Source organism: Passer montanus, unplaced genomic scaffold, assembly GCF_014805655.1.
Source record: "Passer montanus isolate IOZ18808 unplaced genomic scaffold, ASM1480565v1 scaffold44, whole genome shotgun sequence".
Taxonomy (NCBI): domain Eukaryota; kingdom Metazoa; phylum Chordata; class Aves; order Passeriformes; family Passeridae; genus Passer; species Passer montanus.
Window position 1 is genome coordinate 1,457,540 of NW_024369262.1, and position 22,506 is coordinate 1,480,045.

A 22,506-nucleotide genomic window follows, 5' to 3' on the forward strand; every position below is an offset into this window, starting at 1 on the left:
AATACCCCAGTTTTGTCTTTTGTCACCATGTGACCTACTTTGGAAGTTTCTCCCTGGATGATTAAGAAGAGAAACAGGGACAGAGCTACCAGAAAAGCACAAGTTCTCCTGCATGCAGTTAAAAAAGCTGTGTAAAAATAGCCACCCACCACCTCCAATCCATTGCACCAGCTCAACACCAACCTTTTTTATTGGTCGTGAAGTATTTGGAGTCCGTCATGGTTCCAGCTCCTTAAAACACCTGAGAATATGAAGAATAGAAAAAGAACAAGTCAGCTCCAAATGCTGTTTGGTGGCAACAGCCAGTTTGTGAGGCAGGAACTCGAGCGAGGACGGTTGGTGAGGGAAGGAGGAAGCAAAAGCTTCACATCCACAGGCACGAGTTCCCCAATCTTCATCCTGCACATGCTGCTGGTTTCACTTGGCAAAGCCAGGGATTTAAAGGGCTTGGTAAAAACACAACAGTGGTGCTCAGCCCAGCTTCCTAAATTCTCAGTCTCAGCAGGCAAAAGGCATTTTTTGAGCTCCTTATAACCAGCAGATGCTGGTATGCACTGCAGCTGTCTTTTCTGGGTACACAGATTCATTTTCCAAGGAAAAGCACATCCAGTGTCTCGCCTGGCAGGGAGAAGTCCATGTTTCAGACAAAGGAAACTGTCATCTCATCTCCCCCTAACGATATCTGCCTGTGCTTGCATCTGATGGAAGGCACAATTAACCCCACTTGCAACACCCACCCTCAGGCCTTTCATTCCCTCCCCTCCCTTTGTTCCCAGCAGATACAAAACAGTGGTTTTTTTTTTTGAAAAGAGAAGCCATTACTTTTCAGTTCTCTCAAGCCTGAAATTGAAATATTTCTCTGCCAAGATCTGACATCCCACCTCTGAGACACACACACAAAGCTCATTATTTCAGTGCTGCTCTGCTTTTTTTTTTCTTTTTTCCCCTGTGGACAGGATGGAGAAATGCTGTTGGAGCAGGAAATGCTCAGCAGAGCCATGAGAGTGGTCTCACCAGCACTTCTCTTGCTCCACAGAACTAAATGAATGCCTTGGAATACAGGGATTGCCCAAACATATGTGGATATCCATCATTTTATTCTTACAATTGCTAGCTCTGTGACAAATATGAAGCAATTTTCAAAACAAGCAGAGGAGTGGGCACTTTTACTGCTTTTGATGAAAGTCTGTATCAATGTTAGGAACTATGACCCTAAAACCATCTCAAAAAGGATTTTATCATTTCTTTCCTCCCTCTTCTATCTTTCTGGCCCCAATTCCCCTTCACTCACACATCCTTCCATGACCTCAAAGGCTGCCAGCAAAGCAGTAAATCATCTGTTCCCTAAATGCTGCCTGTCTTGCCTCTAAAGCCTGCAGGTCTTGCTGGCTCAGCAACAAAAGGACCAGCACAGCTCTGAACTCAGGAGTGCCCAGCAGCGCAGTCAGACTGCTCTTCCTTAACCCTTTCCTCCCTGATCCCTTCACCAACCCCAGTGCCATCACCTTCCCACTTTCCCCCACCCACCTGGACACCCCAGCAGTTGAATTCCCAGCAGTTGAAGGACAATGCCCCAATTTCCACCCTTTTTTTCATGGGGTCATCCTGTCCAGCTGCCAAACATCTGGATGAGGATCAACCTGTTGCTTTTCCCTGTTTCCTGGAGCTGCTGCCTGCCCTGTGCCTGCCTGGTTTCCACCTCACGCAATTAGGCTGAATTACTGGGTTTGGTTTGATTTCCCTCCCTTTCTGCTCCTGCCAAGCCTGGAGACAGCTCTGGGAACACAATCCTCGCGCAGAGGAGGTTTCACCTCCTTCCAAAACAGAGGCTGGCTTGGGAAAGCCACAAGGAGTGCAATTTTTCCAGCAGAAATCTCACACCCCTCCTGAAAGCAGAGGCTGCTGTGGAGCTTGTTTTGTAATTAAAATCAGAGTCTGTGTTCAGCTGCAACATTATTGCTGACAGAGTCCTTCGGGTTTGAGCTCAGCTTAAAAGGAAGACTTAAAATGTTTTTCTCTGCCAGAGTGTTTGGCCCAGTGCCATGCAAAAAGCACTGAACGTGGCCTCGATGTTCTTTGTTTGCATTATGTGGGGATTTGTCATCCAGGGTCACATCTCAGCTGAGCCACTCTAATACAGCTTTAACTGGGGCCAGAGCAGCAGATTAGAGAAAAAATGGAGGAGGGGGGGGAAAAAAACCCCAACCCAAACACTGCAAACATCAGCCCAGTTAAATAAAGCCACACACAGAGGAAGGAACCCTGCTGGATTTCAGAGATGGTCATTAAACCCCAAGTGCAGCAGATTTTGTTGTTTTTCTCCTTTCAGATATTGTTGTTTTTCTCCTTTCATATACCTGGAAACATGAAAAATCCTGGAAGCACTCAGACAGGGCCAAGCACAGCTCATGCCTTTCCTGCCTCCTTGGATGGATGTAAAAGAGCTGCCTTAGGTCCATAACCAAACAACCAACCTGCCTCACTCCACGTGCAGCACAGGATAAAGCTGCTTTTGTCACCAGCACACAGATTGCTGCTGGGTGTGTGGCAGAGCTTGCTTTGCACCCTGCTCAGAGACAGCCTGCCAGCAGCACTGGGTATTATCTCATCACTTACAATCTCAGCATGCTTTACAGCAAATGGAAGCAGATATTTAAAACACTGCTGTTTGTGTGACTGCAGAAAATGCCAGCTCCTTGTACACCAATCCAAACCCAGGAGAGCCAAGGTAAATTTTCAGACGAAAAATCCACTTTAGACTGCCCCCTCCTCACTACTGTTCTGTGCCCAGCACTTGCTGAGATGGAAACAGGTAAGAGATGTTCAAAGCTGACAGCAAAAGCTCCTCCTGATCCAACCCCAGCAAATGAGAAGAGATGAGAGGGATGGCTCCAGAAAGCTCCAGCCATGCCCAATGCTACCAACAGTGGCTTGACAATTCAATGCAGACTGAACCAAAGCAGGATCAGCCTCCTCAGCCCAAACCCACACAGAAAACCTGACCAGCACCTGCCTGACCCCACACACGACTCCAGCCAGCCTGACCTGCCCCCCAGCACTGATCCCACACGGGAGGGAGGCAGGTTTAAGGGCCTTGGGATTAAGGCAAGCTCCTGGGCATTGACACCATCAATCCCTAAACCTCTCAAGTGATCCCTGGTTTAACTCCAGTGGAAGTGGTGCCACCCATGTTTCCTGGAAAGCCTCTCAAGGAGCTGTGAGACAGCCCAAGCGTGGCCCAGGGCCACTGGGGAGCCAGGAAGATGAACAGAACAATGGAAAGTGCATGGCAGAGGGAGGGCTGTGCCTGCAGCCCTGAACTTGTGCTGGCACAAGGATTTTGTTCCCATCCTGGGGACCAAACAGCCCCATTCCCTGGGGCCCCATCCCAGCTTGGCTGCCAGCCCCTCCCACAGCTCCAGCAGGACTCCCAGCACCCACCCACACTCCAGCCTGGCATCCCAGTACCCCCCTCAAGCCCCCAGATCTCTCCCAGCACCCCCCAGCCACAGGAGCATTCCCCACAAATCCCAGTTCCCCTCCCCAGCACTCCCAGCCCTTATCCCTGCCTGCTCCCCACCCCATCCCAGTATCTTGCTGTGCTCATTCCCAGCCCAGTGTCTCCTTCCAGGACCCACTGGCCCCACTCCTCACCCTCAGCCCTCCATCTCCTCTGCAAACGGCTGCCCAGTCCTCCCAGTGGCTCCCATCCTCGTCCAGTTCATCACCAGAGCCCCTCCCAGTGCCTCTCCCATCCCATTCCAGTTCCCCCTCCCGGTACCCCCCACCCTGTCCCAGGTGTCCCTCCCAGTGCCCCTCACCCCTCCCAGTGTCCGTCCCCACCCCGTACCAGTCCCCCACCCCCAGTTTCTCTCCCCGCCCTCTCCCAGTTCCCCCCAGCACCTCACACCTCCTCCCAGCACCCTTCCCCTCACCAACGTCCCCTCCCAGCGCCCCCTCGGCCCCTCGTGCCGCCCCGGCAGTGCCCGTACCCGCCGTGCCGCGGTGCCCCGCCGCTGCCCTCGCTCCTGGCGGAGCCGCTCCCGCGCCCTCAGCCCCGGCGCCGCTCACGGACCGGACTCACCGCTGCGGGGGCGCCGGCGGAACCGGAAGCGGAGGGGCCGGGCGGACTCGCGAGCAGCGAGATCAAACCCTCCCCCGCCCAGAGCGGCCGCGCCCCGCCACCATAGAGCGGCGGCAGCGGGCGGAGCGCAGGCGGCCCGCGCTTCCGGGGGGGCGGGGCGGAGCGGCGCTCGGCGGGGCGGCGCCGAGGCGCCCCCTGGCGGCGGGGCGGAGCGGCGGTGTCATGGCGGAGGTGGGCGCTCACCTCACGGCCGCGCCGGCCGGCGAGGAGCGGCCGTCCGTGTTCGAGGCGGTGGCCCAGGACAGCCTGATGGGCGCCGTGAAACCCGCCCTGCAGCACCTGGTCAAGGTGAGGGCGGTGAAGGGAGAGGAGGGGGGCGGAGTGTAACTCCGGCCGCACTCGCAGCAGCGGGACGGTCGTGAGCCGCCTGGCTTGTGTTGGGGATTAGAGGCGTCGCTTACAGCTGCTGTGATTTATAATTTAGCCTTTACTCCGCTTTCAGGTCCTTCCCTCTGAGGGTGGGGAGGCCCTGGCACAGGCTGTGGCTGCCCCATCCCTGAGAGTGTTCAAATCCAGGCTGGACGGGGCTTGGGGCAGCCTGGGTTAGCGCAAGGTGGAACCTCATCATCTTTAATGATCTTTAATGATCTTTAATGCTCCTTCCAACCCAAACCGCTCCGATTCCTTCTGTTTTGTGTCCCTTTTGCAACAGGTGCTTGCTGAGTCCAATCCTGCCCGCTATGGCTTCCTCTGGCAGTGGTTTGATGAGATCTACGTCCTTCTGGATTTGCTGCTCCAGCAGCACTACCTGGCCAGGTGCAGCGCCTCCTTCTCTGAGAACTTCTATAGCATGAAGAGGATCCCCATGGGAGGTGGCAGACAGCAACCTCTGGCCACAGCTGGCTTGCCAAAGAGGCAGCACTGGAAGTCTCTGCTCCTGCTGGTTCTTGTTCCTTACCTGAAAGGAAAGCTGGAGAAACTGGTGTCCAGCCTGAGGGAAGAGGATGAATACTCCATCCACCCTCCCTCATCATCCTGGAAGCGCTTCTACAGAGCCTTTCTAGCTGCCTACCCCTATGTAAACATGACCTGGGAGGGCTGGTTTCTTATCCAGCAGATGTGCTACATCCTGGGCAAGGCTGAGCATCATTCCCCCATGCTGAAGCTGGCTGGTGTCCGCCTGGTCAGGCTGACTGCAGAGGATATCCAGGCCCTGGAGAAGAAATGGGCTGAAAGCACCTCAAGCCAAACACACAGGTATGGCAGAGCCTGGCTCAGGTGTTGCCCTCCAGGGTGTGTAAATTTAGAGGTGATGCTGCAAGTAAAAGTGCCCTGTTCTCTAAAAATTCAAGATGAAAGTTCACACTGACAAAATGTGCTCCAAAAGGGTGTGTGTATTGTGAGTGAAAATAAGGAAACCAGTAGCGGGGATTAGCTTGAAATGATTCTGTGGTGATAAAATTTCAGAGTTTGGGGGTGTTTTTTGCCATGCAAGCCTTCATTCTCTTCAATCTTCCCCTGCAGCGATGTTGCTGAAAGGATTGAAACTTATTTCTTTGATTTTCCTAAGCAGCAGCTAGTCATGGGCACACTGAATACCCTGTGAAATGGTGACCTGGAGTGAAACACTCTGTGGTCCAGGATCCTTTAATCCAAATTCTTCTGATTTAGACTTCTGAAAAAAAAAACAAACCAGGATTTGGATCTAAAAACAGAATCTGAAACATCCTAGTTAGTGCAAGCATGGTTCACACTGACCAACTAACTTAGCGTTAAGGAGCTGTACAAAGCTGTCACTCCCCAGGTGCTTTCCCCCATGGTTTCCAGGTGGATAAATGTGCAGTAACCATCTCTCCTGCTCTCTCTGCTGCAGCTTTTCCTCTCGAGTGCAGTCAGCCCTGAGGAGAGCTCTGGGTGGCATCGCCTTCTCGCTGTCCACCGGCCTGTCCGTCAGCGTCTTCTTCCTCCAGTTCCTGGACTGGTGGTACTCCTCGGAAAACCAGGAGACCATCAAGTCCCTGACAGCCCTCCCCACGCCCCCACCCCCTGTGCACCTGGAGCAGGAGCCCAGCCCAGCTCTCCTGCCCAGCCTGAAGACCGTGTGCCCTCTGTGCCGCAAGGTCCGCGTGAACGCCACGGCCCTGGCCACCTCCGGCTTCGTGTTCTGCTACCGCTGCGCCCACGCCTACGTGAAGGCTCACCAGCGCTGCCCAGTCACGGGCTATGCCACAGAGCTGCAGCACCTGGTCAAACTCTACTCCCCTGAGAGCTGAAAGGGCTCCCAGCAGCTCTTTGTACATCCCATGGAGGCTTCGGGCTGCTGCGGCTCCTCGGTGAGCGCTGCGGCGCTGTCGAACTCGGGGGTTCTTCAGCTTTGCTGCCTTTGCACGTTCTGGCAATGCTCTGCCCTTTGTTGATAAGCTGTTCAAACATCCTGGCAGCTGTAGAGGTATCACACAGCCCCAGCCTGTCAGCCAGCACAGAAATGCCTTAAAAGACCAGCTGAAAGGGAAGAAACATTGATTTGGGTAAGAGGAATGCAGATGTGAGGATCAAAGACCAGCACTGGTGCTGTGTGAGGGCATGAGCCAGCAAATTAAAGAGGTAGGGAAATTCTCTAGGCAGGTTTTTCTTCCCTGGGCAGCTTCCCAGTCCCTTGTGCTGCCCAGGGTGAGCTCTGGCTTTGTCAGAGATGGAGAGAGGCTTAAACCTCTGCTCTTCACCTTGGAATTGAAAACATCACCCTCCTAATTCCCATCAACGGTTCTAAATTAAGACTTTTAACTCTTTAAAGGAACAAGATAGACAAGAGAAATGTGACATTTTCTGCACAAGAGAGAAAATTACAAACCAGATTAAAAGAAACTGCCAACTGATGAGAGTGGTTTATTGTCAAATAAGTCTTTGCATTCATTATTATCTGCTTTTATAAAGCGAAATTCTTTCTTGATTGAGAACCTAATTTAATTCTTTTCTGGTTATTGGAAAAACAGTTTGCTCCTCTGGGGGCTCTATTTACATACAAGAGACAAGACTAAAGCTGCTTTCATCTTTGCATGTGATGGTAGTGGATGTAAGATTAGCATTTTGTAGGCTGAGAACCTTTCATGTCTGAGCATTACAATGCAATTATTCCAGTCCCAGCCATGTAGCACATTCATATCAGAACAAAACATCCTTCCACTGAACAGAGGAGGAAAGAAAAGCTGTGTGACATGGCTGGCTCTTGCTTGACACCTGATTTTTCAGGATGGAAGGTTGTTTTCCTGACTCTAGGGAGCAGCAGTGCTCCAGTTATCACAGTGACAGTGCTTAGAGAATACGAGAGCAAACTTTCTGCACAAAGTCCAGACCCCACTCTGGTCTTTCCAGATTCTTCTAACATTTAATCCACTGAACCAGGCATCTCATTTTCCCTCCACTTTAGCTCTGCTTCAGAAGATAAAAACCTCCAATATCCTCCTTCACCTGTAAGCAAGAGAGTAAGGTTATTGAATAATGTGGGAAAATGCAGTAATTTGAATCTTTCCCAAACACCTAATAAATGAGATTTGTTCCTGATGTTTTATTATCTCTGTACACCTCCCTGGCCCTTCTACCTGTGCCACTATGGAATAATGATAAAAACTGTCTCATTTCTCTCTTCTCCAGTAGCAATGGGGCCCATGAAGATACTCCTCTTCCTTTAGAGCCAGTAAGAACACACACATCTTACTGGAAGACAAATCACATCAAAGTGTGAGATTTTCTGAGGTTCCCAATGACAGCTCCTTCTCCCAGGACTAATGCCTGTTCCTCTCCCCAAAATGCCCAGCAGATGCCCACCTGCCAGGCCCTGGCTGCTTTCCACTCCTGCACAACCCCTGTCCCTGCCAAACTTGGGTTTGGCCAATTCCAGGACCTGCACAGAACCACCCACACTGAAGCCTCCCAGTTCTGAGCAGCTGTAATTATTCTTTTACACAATAAATTGTCCTGTAAAGCTTAGCTGAGTGACAAGCATCAAACCCACCATGGTGACAGGCTCAGCAGTTACCTGGCAGATTTTGTGTGTTCCTGGAGATGGCTGCAGGATGTCAACTTGGATTTGACTCCTTTGAAACCTCCTCATTAATACTCATTTGTCATGTTTCTTGCTCTAAAACTAAGCTACAAAACCAGTTTGGGTCACAGAAAAACTCCAATTTATCTGCTTTTTAACTGTATTCTTAAAACCACAATGGGCTAAAGATTGACAAGAGCAGTTTTTTCAGGGAGCACCAATTTTATTAAACCAACCTTTGGACTTACATACCAATTTGTGATTTCTACAGAATCATGTACCACATACACCCTCAGGATGCTTTGGTGTTGCTCAATACAATTTCACCAACATGAACAGCAGCACTGGAGTTGTTCAGTATCCACTGCCAGGACTTGACTTGCAAGTCTTTTAAAAATTCTTTGGTGAATCTAAGGCACATTCACAGCTCATCTAGGCAGTGTTCAAAAATCAGAGCATGAAGCAACTGAGTTTTTGCTATTTCCTCAACAAACAAAGTGGCTTTTCCTGTTAAGGGAAAACCACTGAAACATTCTCCTAGGTATATTCCTCATTGATGCTTCCTTCTCCACAGGGACAGAGAAATCAATACAAAGATGTCATCAGGATCTGGAAAAGACGAAAAAAACTGAATTAGAGAATAGCTGCATCTTTTTTTCCTGGGCCCTTCCCTCAACCCCAAAGGGGTTACACTTCATGGAGAGTGTTCAAAAAATACTCCCGGATCCCTGCTGGCAAGCACTAAATGAGAATGCAGCTGAATGAACTGCTAATGAGCTTCTACAGGACAGACAACTCAGAGTCTGCATTGCACTTACAGAGGAGACAGTGGCAGAGTATCTGGAGTTTGTGATCCACAGCACACACAGGAGATAAAACCCACATCCCGCCCTCACTGCAAGCTCACACAATGCTGCAGCAACGAGTATTTGGGTTACTTTTCAAATCAAGGCTTTTTCTGCCGTTAAATTGCTAAAAATTCTCAGTTTTTTTTGTTTTTTTTTTAGGGTGCATCAAAGTTTATAGAACAGCAAAGCTGTTCCCTGCAGACGAGCTTAGCCTGAAGTAGCTCAGAGAGAAGATTAAGTGATCATGCCCTGGTCAGAGCCGAGACACGGAGTCTGGGCAATACCAGTTCAGACTATACTTCGCTCATCATTGCTTCTGGGCAAATCTGTTTGCCTCCAGCGAGGAGCTCGCTCCCCAGCCAGGGCCTGGGAGGTTTCCTCCTCCCTAGGAGGGTGAAGCACGTGGAGCAGGGAGCACAGGGACGGAGGTGACATTCCTTCTACAGCTGGGTCACAGACTGGCATTCCAAGGTCAGCAGAGCAAACCCAAGAGGAAAAACGTGTCATACCTACAAATGCTGCTGCAGTCAGCGCCTCTCCAAGGCTCCGGAGGTCTGTTTGCATCCCTCCCTTCCCTCATGCCACACACGCTTACACTCTTCCCATCTCCTTCCCTGTATCCTCCCCACCAGGTCCCTGCAGCTCTTCAGTCCCAGTTCCTCTGCCGTGCTCGCCTTACCCCATCCAACATCCCCGGAGCTCCCAGAAATCCTCCCCGCACCTCAGGAAACCCTAAACCTCGGCCGGCTTCACGCTCCTCAACCAGCCCCCAGAGCCCCTTCCGCGTCCCCTCACCCTCCCTGTCCCCATCCCCGCACGCTCCGAGCCCTCAGCTGCCCCTCCGCGGTCCCGGACCCCCGGTATCCTGAATCCCCGATATCCCGTGTCCCCCGTTATCCCGGACCCCCGTTATCCCGGATTCCCGGTGTCCCGTGTCCCCGTTCCCGCACCCCTCACGCCGCTCCACTCCCGCAGGCCCGGCCGCACCGGGACAGAGCCGCCCTCTTCGCCCCGCCCCTCCGCTGGTAACAACCAATCACAGCACCCGGTTTTACCGCTGGCAGCCAATAGGAAGGCGCGTTAGAGGAGCTGGGGGCGGTGCGAGCGTTTCCCGCCCTGAGGGAGCCTGAGGGGGCCTGAGGGAGAGGGTGGTCCCGATAGTGTAAAACTCGTGTTCCGCCCGTGTTTAGCTAAAAGAAATGCCAATAAATGCATTTTACAGAAGTTATTTCCCCACTCAACTCCAGCAACAGTCAGTTAGTAGAACGCGGTTGCTCCAAAGAGAAGCTTTAGTGGGAGAAGGGAAACTTTGCCGTGCAATACCAATGGCATTTTGTCTTGGCGTCAGAGATGCTGGTTAGGTAAACATGCACAGAGGTAATGTAAAGTACTTTCGAAAGCCAGGTTCAAAAGCCCTAAAAATGGGTATCCAAAATTGAAGGATGGTAGAAAACAAACCATATTTCCCACCAGAGAATGTGGTTCTCTCAATTTGGAACAATGGCCTGATATCCCCCAGAAGTGATTATAAAGAACCAGCGATTTAACTGAAAGTTATTACATTCATTCAATACAGCTGGAATAACCCTCCAAATAAATTTGCCTTCAGGATATCAAACCTATTGGCTTAAAATTTTCACTCTTTTCCAAATTCAGAACACTAGAGACACTTTAATTTCTTTTTTTTTCCCCTTAACATGCAAGAGAAAACTATCCTCATAGTTCCTTTTTTTCCCAAAATTTCAACATTTCATCATGCTATGCCTATTGTGAACATCACTAATATTTAGTATTATCAGAAATATTTTAATGTAGTTGAATTAATATTTAAATTATTATTGAGTAAGATTATATTTATTACATGTTTAGGGACTTTTCCCCAGGAACCAAACCAACAGTCTGTGATTTTTGTGTTGTCCACAGCCTGCATTAAGAACCTGTGCTTGAATGAAAATATTTATGTAATGAAGTTTAATGTGTGATGACTGGTGGATTGCTTCTCATTCTGCTTTTTTCATAAATGGGATATTTTCAACATTCCTGTGCCTTGGTGTGACACCTTTGTGACTCTGCTGCATTTGGGAGCACTGGATGGTTTGCAAGGAGTGAGAATTCAACCTGTGTTACCAATTACACAATTTTTCCAGGTGTGATGCAAGACTTGCCTTAAATTCTCCTTTAGCTTAATAAAATCAGAACAGGGATTCCACATGGAACAAAGTAGTGAATTTATTAAGAGTTCACCCACCGTCCTCACACTTTGGCACACAGCTTCCAATAAATGAACAAAAAGGCACACAGCTAAAATCCTATTTTCTGACTACAGAATAGAAGGCACTTAACCCTCCCTGTTCCACCATTGCTGGGAATTCCAGAAGTACCAGGAGCTGGAAGTGGATGCAGAACCAATTTTAGCTTTGTTGAGTTTCCTTCCAACAACCTCCTGACACGTCTCCAACACAAGTGACTCTTTTAGAGCTGAAGCTTTCATCATTATCAGCTGAATGGGGGCAGAGAAAGGATTTACACCATCTGGGAATTACTCAGATGGACACGTCCCAAATTTCCCAGGCAAATTCCCTCCTTTTCCTCATACAGTTTATGATCCTCCAAAGCTGTCCCCAAACTGTTCAGTGCCTTGACAATGGCACTAGATTCTCCTCACGGCTCTCACTTTTCCATATTTCTCCATTTTTTCCCCCCACACTCAGCCTTTTTTTGGTGCTTTTCATTCCCTCACGCCTGCGAGAGAGGTTTGATCAGCTCATAATCCATGCACTTGGTGAGGCAATCTCGTGCCACACTGATGATGTGCTGCTTCTTGGGGTGATCCTCCTGCTTCCCGACGTACGTCAGGATCTCCAGGAGCTCTGACTCCACCATCTTCTTCGCCAGTTCCTTGTCAGAGCTGATTAAGTTGAAAGCAATGACCAGTCCTCGGTGCTGGATCTCCATGTTGTCATGCAAGCAGAGCCTCTGCAGGATTTCAAGCCACTGGGTGGTCTGCAAGGGAAAGAGAGATCATTAGGACTGATCTGAAGAATATCTCAACCAAAAGCATGACTTTGGCTTCCTTCAGCAGAAGGAAGAGCAGTATTCATGTCACTTGTGGTTATTTCATTATTTTAAACTAAGGAAACCTGACTCCAAACATTTTAATCCAATTTTTCTTACACCTAAGTCAGAATCTTCCACAGCACTGGGACAAAATGGAAAATGTTTCATATTCAGGCTGCTGCATAATCTCTGTGAAAAGAATCTGACCAGAGTCTTGACACAGCTGAGATGACCAGGACACCCCCCCACCCCAACCTTCTTGAGTTGGCTTGATTAATAATTTTTCTTAACGAGCTCCAGAGTCCAATCATGTCCCCCACCCCAACCTTCTTGAGTTTCTCTGTTGGCTTGATTAATAATTTTTCTTAACGAGCTCCAGAGTCCAATCATGTGTGCAACAAAATAGAGTTCAGGAGTTCTCAACCACAGCTCTTCAGACACTCAGCCATGCAGGCTCTGGATTCTCAGGGCCTAGAGATCTGTGCAGGGAAGGGACATCTTTGGGATCTCCAAAGCTCTTCTCATTTCTGGTGTAACAAGGTTTGGATTTCAGGTTATTTATCAAAGGTCCCAGCTTCTCTAGGCTCCTCAGTATTGAACTAGTAAACTGCATATTCCTTTGGAGAGACCTCCTCACGTCTGAGCCAGGACTCTTGCAGGGTACATCCCACACACTGCCCACAGCCAGAGTTATGGCCTCACCACTTGAGTCATCTTCGAGCAGAGCTTCTTTTGTGCTGCTGTAAGCATGGCCAGGGCTCCTGCTGCTGCAACCTGAACCTTCTCATCATCCTCACCACACAGCAACACCACCAACTTCAGCCGGTCGTTGCCATCAGCCACAAACCGCTCCTGAACCTGAAAAACCCAGAGATACCCAGAGGCAGCACAGTTAGGGACAGCTCCTCACAGAAGCAGGGGCATGCAGTGAGCTTGGACATGCCCAGGGGGGATTTTACCTCCTTGTTGACCACCAAGTTGCACATGCACTCAGTGGCCGCCTGTCGAAGTTGGTCGTGGTTCTCAAACATGTAGTTTTCGATATCTGGCAGGGCCTTCTCTTTGACTATCTTCAACCTGTGGCAAAGAGCAGTAAAAACCCCACACTATAGGTCAAGCAGTCATCAACTTATCAAATATTAGCTGCAGGGAAGGCCTTGAAACAAATCAATGTCTGGAGCTCGTGATGTGGTTCATTCCCTGTTTAATGCAGACGAAGTTCATGTCTTTGCTGTTTCTAGAGGAAAATATGCCACTCTCCTTTTCCTATCTCATCAGTCTTTTAGCTGTGAGACCTTTGTAGCTCTGCCAAAGGTAGCTCAAACTGTCCAGTCTTCACAGTCCAACAAGTAACTCAAATTCACTCCTGGGGAAGAAGGAAGGTTAAAAAGCAGTAAAGCTCACCTAAGTTTATCACTTCTTCCTGAAAAGTTTGTGAGACCTAAGAGAGCCTCGTAGTTCTGGAGGCCATCTCTCTCTGTGTTCAGCAGGCTGACAAGGGGCCTCACCACCTCATACACCTGGAAGAGAAGGCCTGTATTAGCAGTTTTCATTTGCTAAAGGAAGTATCAATGCTTTTGTTTTTATTATTTTTTAAGCTTACCCTCTCCCCTGGGAATGCAATGTCTGGATTGGAGATAGCAGCAATTTTTGCCAGAGCATGAGAAGCCTTTATCTTGCCAACGTCTGTGCCTTCCACAGCCAGAGGTATCAGGGCCTGGAGACACACAGGAAAAAGCATTCAGTGTGCTGAGAAGATTTACAGGACTGCCTCAACAGACTAAAGCAAGTTAAAAATATCCCACAGCCCTCTGTGATGTCTTGCTTTTGTTCTCAAAGAGACACCGCCAGAGCTTGTAGCTCACGCAGTCACTCCAAGAACATCACTTCTTTGGAGCCTTGCAGAGGTGGAACTGCAGTGTCAGTATGGCCCCGGGGGGACAGCTTGTGCTCTTCTGTCACTGTCCCTCACAGGAGAGCACCCCAGGCTCCCAGCAGACATTAACAGCACATCAGGAAATGCCAACATGAAAGTAATCACCTTCCCGCCACCTTGAGCGACAATGGTCCCGCGGTCCTTGGGGTCTTCACACAAGGCAAGAAACACCCTGCAGGGGCACAGAACACTCAGTGAAACAGCCACGGGGGACAGCAGCAGCCAACAGCCCTCATGGAAGGGGGCTGAGGTTTTGCAGGAGTGCCAGAGCCACCAGGTAAATTCCAGGTGCTTAACCACATGCACACTGCACTCCATGAGGAAGCAACAAATGGCAGAGGAAGAAGTTTTCAGATCTGTAAAATGAACTCTATTCCAGCCAGAACCAATACAGAGAACTCAAAAATGCATTCCAGCAAGACAGCTTGAAGGTCAGAACATGAATTTTTATGACACCTCTGAACAAAAACTTTGGTTTTAAATCTTTGCTTCACACGCTCTCCCCCAGGCAGAATGCCCCACCCCAGGTGTCCATCCCCATGGCACAGGGGCTGCCCAGCACTCCCAGAACTGCAGGGAAGGCACCTGGCAATGAGCTCCTTGGTCTGGTCAGTCAAAATGGCACTGTCAGCCTTCACCATGCAGGCCAAGGCAGAGACAACCCCAGCCTTCAGCAACCGCTTCACCCGCTTCACCACAAAATCCTTCTTGTCCTGAGGAGGAAACATTGGGAAAGGATTAGCCCTTAGCAGCTGCCATTCTGCCACCCAGCCACCTAACAGCCAAGCCTGGTTGGAGAGCAAGCAACTTGAGTCTGTGAGACCTGAAGTCTGTGACAACGGATACACCGAAGAAAGCCTTTCTGAAGAGCATCTCCAGCTGGACACAACCCACCTTTGGATGCTCCTCAGGCACGTGCTGCTTGGAGAATTTTGCCAGCTGCACCAGCTCTGGGACCAGCTCCTTGGTGTCATAGCTGTTGGTACAGTTCACCAGCGCAGAAGCCACAGAATACAAGATTGTTTTGTCACTTGCCTGCACAGGAAAATAAAGCTTGTGTGAGGGCACAGCAGGGAAACAGATCCCTTTGGACTGCCCTGATGGTGTTTTCACTAGTGGAAATGTTCTTAGCTTTATCCCCATCAAAGTTTTCATGGTCAAACAAGATGCTGGATATCATCAGGTGCTATCAACACCTCAGTGCCTTTGGTTTTCATGCAGTTGCTGACAGTGAAGGTAGGAGCAACCTCCCTCAGTCTAGGGAGAAGAGCAGGATGGTGGCAGCCCTGAGATGTCTCTGGGGCAAAAATGTCTCAAAACTGAGGTTCTGCTGAACCAGAGGTGAGGGGTTGGGGTCACAGCTCCTTCTGACTGGAGAGCTGGGAGAACTTGATGCTACCAGAGGAATGAGGGAACAAAGAAAGGAGACAGACCTTGGCTAAATCAAACATAGCTTTCAGGGCTGGCTCATCCTCAACAAAGTCATCTTTCACGTCTGCATCGAGGGTGAGGTAGGAGAGCCCTTCCACAGCCCATTTCCTGGTGCGGGCATCAATGCTGGTGTTGCACAACCACCTGGAAGAGAGAAAAACACATTTCTATATCGGGAGCCAGAACTAACTTATGTGGAAAAACATGGAGGAAAAACAGATACTGAGGCTGATTCAGGCCCAAATATCTCCTCAGGTTCTGCTGCAGCTCCTCAGACTGGGGAGCCTTCCCCTTGAGACATGACCTTCCTTCCATGGCCCAACTTGTGGGATCTAAATGCTGCAGCAAATGACAGACCAGGACAGCCACTCAGCACTGCTTTGCCTTTTCCATCCCACAAAACATGAGATGCCTTCAGGAATGACCACCCATTCAGTCACTTCCTAACTTGATCCCACCTCCTTGGTTACTCCACAAGGCAAATTCACCTTCAGAGGGGACTTGTGAATATTCAAGATAAGCATTAATTAGGCTGTGCCACCCTGGCAAAGAGGGAAGCACCAGACCTGGTGTCTCCCATGGGCAGTGAGGGAGGGAGAAGGCTCCTCTGGATATTGAGGCAGGAGGAGCACATGAAGCTCCACGTCCCAGTGCAATGGTTCTGGGGGCACTGTCAGCTGGCAGGCAGCACAGGAAATGAAGGCAATGTGTGGGCAGGATCTCGTGGGAGAGGAACATGTTGTGCTTTGCAAAGATTGGGATAACTGAAGGAAGAAGTGAAGTCACTCACTTTCGGCACTGCTTGGCTAACTTCTCAGTGGAGCCCTCAGCAAACTGCCGCAGGCCGTAGTCCGTGCCTCCTGCTGAGCCCAGCTTGCAGAGACCCTGAGGAGGACAAAAAGGATGTGCCAGTGAGAAAGGCTCATTAATCCTCTTGTGTTGCTGCCCCAAAACAGCCTAAGCCCATCTCTCATCCCCAGAACCTCCCTCCTCTCCCAAGTCTGGGATTAAGCTGCCGAGAGTGGCAGGCAATAGAGCTGGGGCTGCATCCTTACCACCAGAGCTCGGATTTTGATCTTCTCATTCTTGGTCTTCTTGTAGATCTCCTTCAGGAGTGTCACCCCGTTGGTGATGATGAAGGTGGCTCGGCTCAGCTTGGTGGAAGCGTGGATGAGGGCTTCCACAGCCACCAGCTGGTCAATCTCCCTCTCGGACCCACACAGGGCAACCATCATCTCCATCACTCCCTTCATGCCAAGCAGCTTGTTGCCCAAGTCAAAGGGCCCTTGCAGAACACCAGACACAATCTGGACAGCGTGGAGTGTCTTATCCATGTCTTGTGGGTCGATTTTGCTCCTGCACGGGATTGAGGGAGTAAAGTATTGAACAGTAGTGGGGAGGGGATATCCTCCCTCAGCTGTGCTGCTGAATCACATTGGATATTCGGACATGCAAATTCCTGCAAAGCTGTGATCCAGCAGCATCTCAAGCAAGTCATAATCTCCCAGAGCCCCAGCTGACTTCAGGTGCCTGATCTGACCCTCAAGAAGCCCTGCTCCTGCCCTCTGGGCCAGCCCAGCCCTGACTCACTTGATGTACTCCTCGCAGATCAGCCGGTAGTTGTCCCGCTCCGGGTCGCAGCGCAGGTCATCGTAGAGCTTATTTAGGAGGACAGAGGCAGTCAGCTGGGTGTTCTCTGTCAGTGGCAGGCAGTCAGGCATCTCAGGAATCTGGCCCACCACTTTCAGTATCTTTTTTAAGCCTGGAAACGATAGAGTGATATGGCTGTCAGAGGGGAGAGGGTCTGTGCAAAATTCAAGATACCATTAGTTACTTTCTTGCTGTGGAATAGCCAGCTTGGATGGTTTTACAATTATTTTGGAGCCTAATCACATTAGTCTTAAGCAAAAAAGACATTCAGATATTTACTGGGGAGGAGCTTCTGCTGGTGATATTACTGGGAGGTGATTCTGCAGGTTTGCAGCATCAGGCTTTTTTCCAGTTCTCAGAGTGAGATAAGCAGAACTGCATTAGGTCCCTGGCTGGATCTGTTATTTTTGTCAGGAGACATTAAACCTACTGACCTCCAAGGCTGGAGACTCTGGCTGAGGAAAACCCAGCCACTTTGAGGTGATTCTGGATTACTTAACTCTCCTCTTGCTGAATTATTATTAAATAACTTCCATCAAAATGGTAACACACACATGCATTGGAATTAGTATAAAAACAAGCAGCACACATTTTCCTCATCCTCATCTACTTTTACAATTGATCAATTTATGGGTTCACCAAGCTCAGGGGGTGCTCATCTCATCCTGTCTAAACCAGAAAATTTATCCAAGCCAAATCCTCCTAACATTAGCAAATACATTGGAGAAACTAACCAGAGGTATTAGGCAGTCCCTTAGAAACTGAAAAATTCTTGTTCTCCTACACAGTTGATTTTCTCTTAGTACTGTTCCCTGCTAATAAGTCTAACTTTGCTCCAGGCTTGCATGCACCACAAAAAGCCAGAGAGGATTTATTTTATAGGAAGGACCAATTCTACAGGTTTTCAGGCAAGGACACAGCTCCACATCTCCCAAATCAGAACAAGATGGAGGGCAAGGACTCACCATTGTCGATGACAAAGATGCTCCTGCTGTTGTCATGGTCTTTCAGGTCCTTCCTTGGTATGTTCTTGTTGAGGAGGTTGAGGGCTCGGTCTCGCCCTTGCCCAGACACTTTCTTACTGACCAGCATATCCAGCAAACGCATCGTGATCATCCTCAAATCCTTCTTGGTGTCTACACAGAAGCAAAACAGTAGCAGAGAAGTTACCTCTGAAAGCATGTGAGCTCAGTCAAAACCATTCCAAGCCATTGTGTGGCTGGAACAGAAGTATTTAAGATATCCATGAGGAGAAGAGCTGCAGGTTGTCCTCCTCTACAGCTGAAGGGTAAAGTCCCCACTTCAGCACAGAACAAGGAATAAGGAGGAATGCCAGGAGCAGAGCCCTCCCTGCCGGGCCGCTCCTCCTGCAGGCAGAGGGAGTGAAGAGCAGGTGATGTGCTGTTACCTAGCACCAGAGCCTCCTCCTTGCCGTGGTGCTCCTCCTTCCCCTGGCCCAGCAGGCAGTCGGTGATGGTCTGCAGGAGGTTGCAGACAGCCAGGGAGATTTCTTCATTGTCCACAGACATCCACATGCAAATGCTGTCGATGCCCAGGTAATGGAGAATGGCAGTGGCCTGGCCCCAGGAAGGAGAGAGCAGGACAGTGTTAGCAAAGGCCTTTCCTCCCTGTGTCCTCTCAGCTCAGCTAGGACAAAGAAATTATTTTCCTCAGTGAATCCTGAAGTCAGAGTTTTAATCTTCTCCGACTGCCCACAAACAACACAAATTTCAATTTTTAATTTCCCTCTCCCCAGGTGCAAAAGGCAATGGCAGTGAAGGTCCAAGCTCCCTGTCCTTACCCGAGCCTTATGTCCTGTGCACATTCCTGAAAGTGTCCTCACGGCTGCCAGGATCAGCTCAGGATTTTTGGTTTCTATCAGCTGCAGCAGCAAGTTGACCCCATTATTCTGGAAAATCCTCTCAGCACCTGCTTCCTCCCTTCCCAGGACTATGAGGTTGTTTGCGGCCTAGGGGGGAGGCAGAAGAACCAGGGGTCAGTGGCACAGCCCAGCCTCCAGAACATCCCCATGCAGCTCTGGGAGATCCTGGTGGGAACCATCTCCTGACAGATGCAGCAGATCAGCTCAGACCCCACCAGACAGTTTATCCAGATGCCCAAGAAATCACTGCTTGGAAGAAACATCTGGAGGGTGGCAGGACCTGAGCAGAAGTCCAGGCTGACCCCACCTTTGGTATTTTGGGAGGCTGGGCCACCTTCCCTCAGCACAGGGGTGATTTTCCCTCTCTCTGAGTGCAGTTCACCTTCCAGCTCCTTCCCTCATCCTCCATCCAGGGGAGGTGGGGAAGGGAGCACAGGGCTCTGCTCCCTGGAGCAGCTCTGACATCAAACAGCCATTTTGCCAAGTCCAGGGCAGTTCTCACCTTTTCTCGCTTTTCTTTGTCACTGTTCTCATCCAGCAGGATCTCAAACATCTTCTGCACCCTCGAGTCTGTGGAGAACTGAATGCGCAGCTGGGCCAAGAGAGAGCACAGAGCATCAGGAGGAGAAAATTGAGGAGCACATTTCTTTTTTTGCTTCAAGAATACTCCCTCCCCTCAAACCACAGGCAGTTTAAGCTGAATAACAGGAGATAGAATTTCTCAGCAATCAGCATCCATTACCAATCTCATGGGCACAGGCAGAGCCAGCTCTAAACCTTGATTTCTGAGACTTCACAGGAGGTAGTGGTACAAGGATTTCTCCACAGCACCCTGTAAAGGTAACTGTAGCAATGTGGCAACTGCCAGACCCAGCCCAAAGCTGGTCCAGACCCGTGCCAAGACATTTCCAAGACACTCAGGGCCAGGCCAGCCTCAGGAGGAAGCTACCACACTTTTTAATTTAACCAATCAACCCAACCCTCAGATTTACACACATCAAGTATGAACTTCCAGTCAATGGAGCCTATTTATCCCCCTGTATTGCCACGAGTTTCCAGTACGACCAACAATCCATTGATGTAACCCACAGCAAGGATTTCCCACCCCTGGTCTGTGAATCCAGCACTGTTCCCCTGGCATTTACCTTCTCCTGGATGTTGGCCCCCAGTCTCCTCAGGGTCTCCTGGAAGTTTTTGTTGCGGGGTTCAAGGGTGGCACATTTCTGAGCATCTTTGAATGCTTGGTCTAACTTGCCCAGTTTTTCCAGGGCTTGGCTGCGCCGGTACAAGGCTTTGATATCCGAAGCATTGATGTCAATAGCTGGGAAAGGGATCCAAAACAGCAGGCATCAGAGCTTGCTGCTTGGAAGTGGCCTGTGCAAACTGTGATTTGTTTTGTTATTAGCATCAGGCAGTGCTTGATTAGCACTGATTGCACCAGCACAACAAATTGGAACATCACTTGAACATTCAGGAATTCCCTTGTGGCCTCAGCACTTGGCTGTTAGTGGACATCATGGATTAAGGCCAGAGTGTCCCAAAAGCAGATGTGAGAGCAGGCTGAGCAAGTGTATCCACCTCCTTACCTCTAGATGCATCCGAGGCTGCCTTGGCATATTCCTCCTGTTAAACCAGAAAGGAGAGATTTGTTACCATGGAATAGCAGGGCATGTCCCCATTGCTGATGGACATGGGGACCTCTCTGTTCCCATTTCCCAGGGGGACGCCCCAGTGAAGCTCCAGCACAAGCCCAGAACATTTCATTTCAGACCAGCTAGAAACACCCTATTCAATAAATGGACAAACCACCCAGTCCACAGGCAGTGACTGCCCTTGGCTGTCCTCCTGCTCTTCTCCCCTTGAGCACTGCCCAGGTGAGTGGAGCTGTTCTCACCTTTTTGAGGAAACAGGCTGCCCTGTTCCTGTACAGCACCGCCTGCAGCGCCTTGTCCTTGTTGAGCTTTATGGCTTGAGTGTAGCTTTGAAGGGCTTTCTCGTAGTCACTGGCCTGAAAATATTTATTGCCCTCCTCTTTCAGCTGAATGGGATCCTCCATCTGGAGAGCTTGAAGGAAAAACATCAATTTGTGTCCCATTTTCAACTGCCTGGGTCGCCTGCCTACTCCCCCAAGCTGAGTTCCACCATGAGACTGACATATGATTAACACACATTAATAAAAGCAGCTTACCCGGCCAGAGAGTTTTGAAAATGAAGACCTAAATTGCTCTTCAAGGCTATGACTTCTCAGAAGCTTTTCCCACCAATGTAGACCCTTAGGAGTCAGTAAAAAAAAAAAAAAAAAGGAAAAAAGAAAAACAACAAAAAAAAGGAATTAAAGAAATCTGCCAGCACTACGGAGCCACTACTTTCCGTGTGGCTCAGGAAAGAGCTCACTTCCCACTCCAAGTTTGGGCAGGACCTGGCAGCTCCTGCTGCCTGTCAGCGTCACCTGTCACCACAGCCTGTCCCCTCCTTGTCCCCTCCTGTTTTATACGCCTGGGGAGGGCCAGGAGCCAGGGCCAGCTCGGGGGGCACCTGGCTGCAGGTAGCAGCCCCCCTCTGCAGCAAGAGGGAATCCTCTCCCCCCTGCCAGGGCAAATCCCAGCTCCCCTCTGCCTGCAGAGCTGCAGAGGGTGTGGGGAGCAGGAAGGGGGAGGTTCATGCCAAAAAAGCCCACGGCTGGGATGGCTGACCCCTGTCACAGTGCTCAGACCCTTTTCCCTTTCTATTTAGGGAAGCATGAGACAGCTGAGCCTCGGGGACAAGTGGCCCCAGGCCAGCAGCTGCAGCAGTGCCCAGCACCTTCCAGAATTCCCTGGGATGGAAAGCTGACTGACACCCAGTTCTGCCTCCTCCTCCTTGCAGGGTGTTTGGGAGCCCATCCCACTGAAATCCCACCCCAGTCTGGTGCTGCCACCCGCCCCACACGTTGGGGCAACTCTGACCTAGGCTAAAACAGAGATCTGGGCTGGAATGTACTGGAAGTGCTGTGTTGAGTGGCTCAGTTTGAGTGGCACTGGGAGACAGAGCAGCACTGAGCTCCAAGAGAACCGAGCCTTTCAACCCACTCTGTTCCCTAGCAGTCACAATCAGGAATTCTGCTTTTTATCTCCCCCAAACACAGCCCTTGCCTTCCCCAGTGAACCTACCAGCATCCCAGCTGTAAAGCAAAGCAGGGACTGGCAGGATGGGGAAGTTACTGGGGCTGACCAAGACATTGCCAGGAGCAAAAATATCATTGTCTTTAATTGTGTGATCTGTGTTGTGGCTTGTGGCTCTTATGCAGTAAGAATGAGCAACAGAACGTCCCTGTCCAGGGCTCCTGTTGTATCCACCCACCACCAGCAGCACTACCTGGTCCCTGGTATCTGGGCAGGAGGCGATTCCAAGTCAATTTGTAAATCTCTTCACAGCAAATCAACACCACAGCTGCAGGCAGCTCCATCAAGAGCAGCTCCCACATCTGTTGGGGAATAGGTCCAAGGCAGCAGGACAACAGCTGTGGAAAGTGCTAGATGCTGTCCCTGCCTTGGACAGACTCAGTGCAGTGGCTTTTCCAGCATTCATTTGGATTAA

General features: G+C 50.1%; 3 protein-coding genes, 1 long non-coding RNA gene and 1 other non-coding gene across 9 annotated transcripts in view; 1 reads left to right on the forward strand and 4 right to left on the reverse strand.

Moving 5' to 3' along the window:
* Positions 1 to 4,191, reverse strand: part of AP2B1 (adaptor related protein complex 2 subunit beta 1) — a 76,761-nt gene extending 72,570 nt beyond the window's left edge. Inside the window, exons 1-2 of one of the 3 annotated variants that reach the window (XM_039721032.1) lie at positions 3,993 to 4,190; positions 184 to 241 (exon numbers count right to left, since the gene is read on the reverse strand). In XM_039721032.1, the coding sequence (XP_039576966.1) occupies positions 184 to 220 (37 nt within the window). In that variant the 5' untranslated portion in view covers positions 221 to 241; positions 3,993 to 4,190. Of the gene's footprint in view, positions 1 to 183; positions 242 to 3,992 lie in introns of all 3 variants that reach the window. The other 2 variants (XM_039721034.1, XM_039721033.1) reach the window with 2 other exon arrangements.
* Positions 4,192 to 4,263: 72 nt separating this feature from the next.
* PEX12 (peroxisomal biogenesis factor 12) lies at positions 4,264 to 7,737 on the forward strand. The gene is made up of 3 exons (XM_039721038.1): positions 4,264 to 4,432; positions 4,797 to 5,341; positions 5,958 to 7,737. The coding sequence occupies exons 1-3, from the start codon at positions 4,307 to 4,309 to the stop codon at positions 6,355 to 6,357; spliced, it is 1,071 nt and encodes a 356-aa protein (XP_039576972.1). The 5' UTR covers positions 4,264 to 4,306; the 3' UTR covers positions 6,358 to 7,737.
* LOC120507878 lies at positions 7,418 to 9,865 on the reverse strand. The gene is made up of 3 exons (XR_005628859.1): positions 9,484 to 9,865; positions 8,121 to 8,735; positions 7,418 to 7,552 (listed from the first exon to the last, which is right to left on the reverse strand). It is a non-coding gene; the product is annotated as an uncharacterized LOC120507878 (long non-coding RNA).
* Positions 9,193 to 9,290, reverse strand: LOC120507887. The gene has a single exon (XR_005628868.1). It is a non-coding gene; the product is annotated as a Z30 small nucleolar RNA (small nucleolar RNA).
* Positions 9,866 to 11,178: 1,313 nt separating the features above from the next.
* On the reverse strand, positions 11,179 to 21,555 carry UNC45B (unc-45 myosin chaperone B). Of its 3 annotated transcripts, XM_039721036.1 has the most exons (21): positions 21,380 to 21,555; positions 21,119 to 21,202; positions 20,825 to 20,994; positions 20,517 to 20,553; positions 20,076 to 20,251; positions 19,433 to 19,522; positions 18,850 to 19,017; positions 18,457 to 18,625; positions 18,014 to 18,184; positions 16,989 to 17,160; positions 16,454 to 16,754; positions 16,189 to 16,283; positions 15,401 to 15,542; positions 14,862 to 15,002; positions 14,553 to 14,680; positions 14,073 to 14,139; positions 13,635 to 13,748; positions 13,436 to 13,551; positions 12,991 to 13,108; positions 12,734 to 12,889; positions 11,711 to 11,977 (listed from the first exon to the last, which is right to left on the reverse strand). In XM_039721036.1, exons 3-21 carry the CDS (start codon positions 20,984 to 20,986, stop codon positions 11,711 to 11,713), a joined length of 2,790 nt encoding a protein of 929 aa, XP_039576970.1. In that variant the 5' UTR covers positions 20,987 to 20,994; positions 21,119 to 21,202; positions 21,380 to 21,555. The 3 variants fall into 3 exon arrangements, with proteins under 3 accessions (XP_039576971.1, XP_039576970.1, XP_039576969.1); XM_039721035.1 differs by lacking the exon at positions 21,380 to 21,555 and having other exon boundaries at positions 21,119 to 21,330; XM_039721037.1 differs by lacking the exons at positions 21,119 to 21,202; positions 21,380 to 21,555 and having other exon boundaries at positions 11,179 to 11,977; positions 20,825 to 20,986.
* Between the last annotated feature and the right edge of the window lie 951 nt (positions 21,556 to 22,506).